This window comes from Myotis davidii, unplaced genomic scaffold, assembly GCF_000327345.1.
Source record: "Myotis davidii unplaced genomic scaffold, ASM32734v1 scaffold226, whole genome shotgun sequence".
Classification (NCBI taxonomy): Eukaryota; Metazoa; Chordata; class Mammalia; order Chiroptera; family Vespertilionidae; genus Myotis; species Myotis davidii.
The window spans coordinates 997514-1005274 of NW_006297224.1; the positions used below are offsets into that span (position 1 = coordinate 997514).

Sequence of the window (7761 nt, forward strand, 5' to 3'; positions counted from 1 at the left end):
CCCTCCGCCGCCGCCCGCTCCGCGCACTCCGCACCTCAGAATTTGACTTCAGCACTGCGCCTCCTCTGAGTGTCTGTATGCGTTACTCTTTTCTCCTAGTTGTAGGACTTCCACTCAGCCAGCATTCCTGTGGTTCTGGATGATGTCCGTTCCGTCTTTTAGTTTCACTTTTGAAGTGGTTGTTTGAGGCAGCAAACTCCGGCGTTAACCTATGCTGCCATCTTGGTTCTCTCTCCCGAGCCTTGGAGTCTTAATAAAAGGAGTGATGATAATACCTGCCCCACAGGGTCCCAGGCAGTAACTCTCAGCTTCTATTGTTGCACGATCATCTGGTGTAAAGGGTAAGTTTGTGTGGCGTGAGGTACTGTGGTATAGTTGGAAGAATGCAGACCTTGGTGTTGGACTGAGTTGGTTTTGTTCCTGGATGTACTTCTGCTTCGTCATGGGACCTCAGGAAAGTCACTCACCTTTTGGAGCTTTAGTGTCTTCTATGAAATGGTGTTTGTTTTGGAAATAAGAGTGGGTGAGTGCCTATCTTGGAGGCTGACAGTAAATGGTCAACAAATGATACTGTTATTGTTTTTAGGGTTCATGGGTTTGCTTAGCAATTCACTGACTTACATGGGTCCTTGGTCATTAGATGTAACACTGAGCCACTGTTTGCTTTAAATGGGACTCAGAATTTTAATATGAGCACAGGAGGTCAGACCAATCTGGAACCAAATTATGTTGCTTGCTTTCGCTCAGCATTCGGAATAGTTATTGTAAAAATGTAATCTAAGCCTCTGCCACTTTTACTTTATGGACAATAAGATATTTTCTCTTAGTAAGAGAATTTTATTTAAAGACTTCAGTTTTTTTGGAGCAATGTTATGTTCACAGCAACATGGAATGGAAAATAAAGACAGTTCCCATTACTCCCACATGTGCACAGCCTTCCCATTACCAACATCTCCATCAGGGTTGGTACCTTTATTACTATCAATGAACCTACAGTGACGCTGCATCATTATCACTCAGAGGCTGTAGTTTACACTGTAGTTTACATTAGCGTTCACTCTTGGTGGTGTACATTCTGGGTGTTGACAGATGTTTAATGATAGGTATCCACCGCTATAGCATCATTCAGAGTAATTTCACTCCCTGCTCTGTCTGTTCATCTCTTTCTTCCCTTTAATCCCTGGCAACCATTGATCTTTTCACTGTCTTTATAGTTTTGTCTTTTCCAGAATGACATGTAGTAGGACTCAAAGAGTATGTAGCCTTTTCAGATCAGCTTCTTTTAAAGAAGAAAAAAATTTTAACCTCTAAATTCTGTCTACAAAAAATATATTTGAGAAGATAGTCCCCTTGAACTCAACACGCAGCTTCCTTCAAGGATCCAGGAGACAGGAAGGTGACTTGTGCCCTGAAGGCCAGGTCATCGGCAGCCCTAAGGCTTAGCAGGTGGACATGTTGCAACTGCATTAGCCTCACACCTTCTTTCTCATGATATTTTTAGCTGTATTGGGCCGAGTCCATAGTGTAGAGTTATAAATAGGGCTGGGTGGACACACATGGGTAGGCTAATAACTAGGTGCCTCTTTAAACCTGTGTCCTTAAGTATTTATTCCATGTTTATTCATTGGAGAGGCTAAGTCCCGTGTGTGGGGAAAAGAAGAAAAGGAAACAAGTTGGCTGGCTCTGGTACACCTCATTTAGCAGAACAAGACCTTAAACGTCAGTTTGGCCCGGCCAGTGTGGCTCAGTGGTTGAGCACTGATGCATGAACCAGAAGGTTTCTGTTTGATTACTGGTCCGGGTTTTGGGCTCAATCCCCAGTAGCGGGTGTGCGGAAGGCAGCCGATCAATGATTCTCTCTCATCATTGATGTTTCTATCTTTCTCTTTCCTGTCCTCTCTTTGAAATAAATAAAAACATTTTTAAAACATTAAGAAATATATCAGTTTGGTGATTCCTGGTTGTTAATAAATCTCAGCAACCACTCCCTCCCCTAGTAGCTTATCAAAATATATCTTCCGGTCAGGAGCACTTTCTGGCAGGTACCTTTCTTTCCACCTCCAAACACACCCAGTGATGAGGTGTCTCTTACAGGTTTGGGCTCTGTGCCCAGCTGGCCTTTGCCGACCTAACTTGGTTGTCCAGCCCTTACCTCTGTGGAACCTGACAAAGACGGCTTTTCCGTCTCTTTCTTGCAGTCCCTGAGGAAATCTCCCTGGGCCTGCCCCAGTCACGGGGAGAAGCCCTCTGGTCCACACTGTTTTCCTCTGTGCAACTGTGGGGATGTTCATGGAAGATGCACCGAAAAGCTCTGCTAACCACTTTCCGTTCTGCCTCCTGTCCGGGCGCCCTCACCTGGGAGGTAAAGGGTGGAAAATGAGTAGGAGAAGAAGACCTAAGGATGTTGAAAGGGAGGACGTGGGGCTGGACCCTCCGTTGGAACAGCATCGGACTGACCAGTCTGAACACCCAGCAGACTGGTCACCTGGTCACATGGGCAGAGGTTGGCAGGCATTTTCAGTAAAGGGCAAGGGATGAGGCTTCCTGGGCCATGTCACTGTAGCATGAGAGCTGCCATATATACTTGGTGAAGGAATGGGCATGGCTGTTCTCCACTACGACTGTATTTTGTTGACACGTGTCCATTCTTACTTTGCTGGCTACACAAAACAGGTAGTGAGCTGCATTTGGCCTGTGGGTGGCTGACCTGGTCTGGGATAATCCAGGAAACCTGAAGTTTTTTTTTTTTTTTTTTTTTAAATATTTTTATTGATTTTTTACAGAGAGGAAAGGAGAGAGATAGAGAGCTAGAAACATCGATGAGAGAGAAACATCGATCAGCTGCCTCCTGCACATCCCCCACTGGGGAAGTGCGCGCAACCCAGGTACATGCCCTTGACCGGAATCGAACCCGGGACCCTTTAGTCCGCAGGCCGACGCTCTATCCACTGAGCCAAACCAGTTTCGGCAGGAAACCTGAAGTTTGATGGTGTCTGTGCTTCCTGTGTATTCTCTATAGAGACCCTTCTTGTGCTCACTTAGCAAAGCTGAGTGAAAACAACTTTGGAAAGCTAAGTGAATCCAAGGAGTGGGAGTTTTGCTGACCTTCGGGCAGTGGAGGAGAAACATTTGCCCCGAGGCCAGCTGAGATAGCAGCAGCAATAGGCAGAGAGAGACCCACAGGGCAGGGAGGGAGTGGTGGCTGCACATCAGAAGGTCTGTCTTTCATTTAGTGCTAATCCCTTGGTGGTTCTGAGTTTGGCTTTAACAAGGGAAGCCAATCTTCATCTCCGCATGTGTTGTTTGATAAAGAAACTATATCATTTATATTTCAGAGCTCTTTTGTTTCAGATATTTTGTTGAACTTTAAAAAAACACACATTTTAGTACTTTGAATATGTGAATGCCATGTTCACTTTTTAAAAAAAAATATTTTTATTTACTTCAGAGAGGAAGGGTGAAGGAGAAATAGAAACATCACTGATGAGAGAGAATCATTGATCAGCTCCCTCCTGCATGCCCCCCACTGGGGACCAAACCCGCAACCTGGGCTTGTGCCCTTGACCAGAATTGAACCTGGGACCCTTCAGTCCGCAGGCCAACGCTCTATCCACTGAGCCAAATCGGCTAGGGCACCATGTTCACTTTGTTTCTTAAATGAATGGAACTTTAGCCTTGAGGATGAGATTTGCTGGCATGTGAAATGCTTGTGCTCCTAAGCCAAGAGTTCATTCATTTTTAGGTGATAAGTAGTTATTGTTAATAACTTATTTCATGTTTAATTAATTTATTTTTGCATATTTAGTCATCTACCATAATTTTTATCAACAGGATCCTTATTACAGATTTAATGACCTTAACTACAGATGGATCTCCTTGGATAACTGGACCTATAGCAAGGAATTTCAAATCCCTTTTGACATTAGGTATGTATGTGTCTATGTCTATATTTATATTTATATCTATATCTATATCTAATCTTTATGTACTTGTTTATTATTTAAGCTTTTTTTCTTTCCCTGTCTCTGCAATAATCTCTTATTTTTTAAAAATATATTTTTATTGATTTCAGAGAGGAAGGGAGAGGGAGAGAGAGATAGAAATATCAATGATGAGAGAGAATCATTGATTGGCTGCCTCCTGTACACCCCCTACTAGGGACAGAGCCTGCAATCCAAGCCCGAAACCCAGGCATGTGCCCTGACCAGGAATCGAACGGAGACCTCCTGGTTCATAGTCGATATTCAGCCACCCCACTCTGGCCAGGCTAATCTCTTGTTTTCTAGGTTGCGTATCAGAGAGTTATTCGGCTAAAGCCTTGTACTATGAAAGTGAATATATGATTATATTTTGATTTATATATGAAGATTGTGCTATGGATTGTGAGTTATGAAATTATGTCCTAATCACCCCAGCCAGTTTGGCTTAGTGGATAGAGCGTCAGCCTGTGGAGCACAGGGTCCCGGGTTTAATTCCAGTCAAGGGGATGTACCTTGGTTGCAGGCTCCTCCCCAGCCCGGGCCCTGGTCGGGGCTCCTGCAGGAGGCAACCAATGAATGTGTTTCTCTCACCTGGGTGTTTCTATCTGTCTTTCCCTCTCTTTTCTACTCTCCCTAAAAATCAATGGAAAAATATCCTCGGGTGAGTATTAACCAGAAAAGGAAAAGAAAAAGAAAAAGAAATTGTCTTAGTCATTTTTCCTGTGGTTATAATGAAGTCACCTAGACCTGGTCAATTCTCTTACCTGCATTTCCCCTCCCTGCTCACAGTAATCAATAGAGCATATCTATACTAATAAAAGGGTAATATGCTAATTAGAGCAGATGTCTTCCAGACATCCTTTCAGATGTCCTTCTAGACCAGCCGTGGGCAAACTACAGCTCGCAGGCCGGATCCGGCCCATTTGAAATGAATAAAACTAAAAAAAAAAAAAAGACTGTACCCTTTTATGTAATGATGGTTACTTTGAATTTATATTAGTTCACACAAACACTCCATCCATGCTTTTGTTCCAGCCCTCCGGTCCAGTTTTAGAACCCATTGTGGCCCTCGAGTCAAAAAGTTTGCCCACCCCTGTTCTAGACAAAGCTGCAGTGGCTGCCTGAGGCTCAGGCAAGCCGCAGATGGCCGGCAGTGGCATGATGGGGGCATCGCCTTCCCCTCATCAGTCTGGGGAGGCCAGGGCAGCAGCAGCGAGGGGGCAGGTGCCTTCCCCTGATCAGCTGGTTGCTCCCCACAGTCAGTAGAACATCCCCTGAGGGATCCCGGACTGGTAGAGGGGCAGGCCGGGCTGAGGGACTCCCATGTCCCCCGTGCATGAATTTTCGTGCATTAGGCCTCTAGTCTATACTAATAAAAGGGTAATATGCTAATTAGACAGGGCATCTTCCGGACGTCCTTCCTGACAAAGCTGGGTCCGGGAGAAGCCGCCTGCGGTCCTGGGCGCCTGTGGCTGTGGCCAGCCAGAGGGAGGGAATCCCAGGTTTCGGGTGCCTGCGGCTGGCTGGAGGAGGGAAGCTTGGGTCCTGGGGGCCAAGGCAGATGTGGTTAGGGGCGATCAGGCCAGCAGGGGAGCAGTTTGGGGCGATCAGGCTGGCAGGGGAGCAGTTAGGGGCAATCAGGTAGGCTGGGGAGATGGTTAGGGGTGATCAGGCAGGCAGAGGTGGTTATGGTTGATCAGGCAGGCAGGCAGGTGAGCGGTTAGGAGGCAGTGGTCCCGGATTGCAATAGGGATGTCTGACTGCAAGTTTAGGCCCGATCCCAGCAGTCGGACATCCCTCGAGGGGTCCCGGATTATAGAGGGTACAGGCCAGGCTGAGGGCCCTCCCCCCTGCTCCTGTGCATGAATGCACCAAGCCTCTAGTATATTTATAATATTGTCAAGTAGGATCAGAGATACAGCATTTGTTGAGTGTGGTATTAACCAGCCCTTGAGACTATTGCTTTGGTGTCATATTATGTCATGAGGCCATGAGGAAAAGCATGTTCTAGTTTTCAGTAATGTTCTATGTAGCAGAATGTAACCCAATTATGTCTACCACTGTTATTGCTAAATAAAAAAGTTCCTCAGTCCCTTTTATAGGTCTTTTCTGGAAATCTCATATAAATGGGATTATACCACAGGTGGTCCTTTGTGCCTAGATCTTTCACTTACCATGATAATGTTCTCACAGATCATCTGTGTTACCACATTCACAAGTACAGTAAGTCCTCACTTAACATTCTTGAAAGAGAAGCTTACATATGACAAGGCCAGTTTTACCATAGGTGAATTGATATAAATAAGAGGTAAGTTCCTAAGCCATAATCCTGGTCACAAAAATATCACCAAACTTATAAATGAGGACCCAAAACACTTCTACTATTAAACATTGACATAAATAGGAGCTCTACATCCATTTAACAAAGATAAATAAGCACAAATAAGATCATGATTTTTCCAACCCACTAATTTCAGTTCAGGGTCCCTCTCGAGGCAGCTCAGGGCGCACACGGGACCTCACACTGGGACAGTCTTGACACATCAGTTCATCTCTGGGAGGTGGGAGGAAACCAGAGTCCCCAGAGAAAACCCACACAGACGCGGGGAGGACATGCACACTGCACAGATGGTGGCTCATACGGAATTGACTTTTCCCCCCTCAATGTTATAAAGAAATGACATAGAACAAAACAGCATTTTTCAAGGACTTGCTGTACTTGGTTTCTTTTATTTGTCAAATTAGATTTTATTGTGTGGATATACCACAGTTTACTTATTCTGTTCTTCTTTAAGTTCTTGTTTCCTTTTTAAAGTCTTTCCTTATAACGTAAACTCTTAAAGGACCGTAGTCTGTCCAATAAGACTATACTGCAAAGTAGGAGACACCAAGTTTTCTCTTTGTTTTTAGGCTTGAATGCCAACCAGACCACAGTCTTCTTAAATTTAGAGGCTGTTTGAGTTTCCTGTGAGGCTTAGCAGAGTGCTGATCACATGATATTCACTCATAGATACTCGTTAGTTGGTTAATGTGTTCTCTTAGACACTGTTGTGAATTTAATACTTTGTGAAAATGTTTTGTGTCTATTATTTAATTTGGTTTTTAAAAGAACTTTGTGAAGTTTTCTAGAAAAAAAGTTAGTGAATTTGGAAGCTGTAAGTTGTTCTCATGGTTTTATGGTGATTGGAATATTATGAAGAAAGATAAGAATCACTCAATATAAAAATGTATTAAACTAATACTTCTCTAAATTTCATTGGAAACTGATTATTAAGGATATATATTTTCTGTGAAATATTTATTCCTTTAGTTCTTAACTAATAAAAAAGGACATCTAAGTTAATGTTTTTTACATCCTGTTTTAAACATCTTTTCTTTTTTTTCAGCCAATGGCAAAAAGTAAATTTGATTTTTGAGGGTGTTGATACAGTTTCAAAGGTCCTGCTCAATAATGTTCTTATTGGGAAAACAAACAACATGTTCAGAAAATATGTAAGTACAAAATAACATCAGGCAAAAAACTCCCACTTATATGTGTTTGCTCATTGTTATTGTAAGTAGAGAAAGCTAAGTGTACTAGTATATTTGCCCCTGCAGGCTGGTACAAGCTTTGCGTACGTTACTTTATTTCTCAGTTGACATATTTGTAGAATGATGAAAACACTGCGAACCCTATGGAGTTACTGTGAGGACTTAGTAAGCTCACAGTATAAAATGATGGACACAGTGCTTGACACATGGGAAGTATTCAACAAATGCTCTTCCCTTCTCCATGACTCGA

The 7761-nt window shown here is 43.5% G+C and overlaps 1 protein-coding gene across 1 annotated transcript in view; it reads left to right on the forward strand.

Annotated features, from left to right (window-relative positions):
• MANBA (mannosidase beta) overlaps nt 1-7761 on the forward strand; it is a 113784-nt gene that overhangs the window by 10123 nt on the left and 95900 nt on the right. Inside the window, exons 2-4 of the mRNA XM_015569985.1 lie at nt 2199-2503; nt 3832-3926; nt 7367-7472. Coding sequence (XP_015425471.1) covers nt 2402-2503; nt 3832-3926; nt 7367-7472 — 303 coding nt within the window. The 5' untranslated portion in view covers nt 2199-2401. The remainder of the gene's footprint in view (nt 1-2198; nt 2504-3831; nt 3927-7366; nt 7473-7761) is intronic.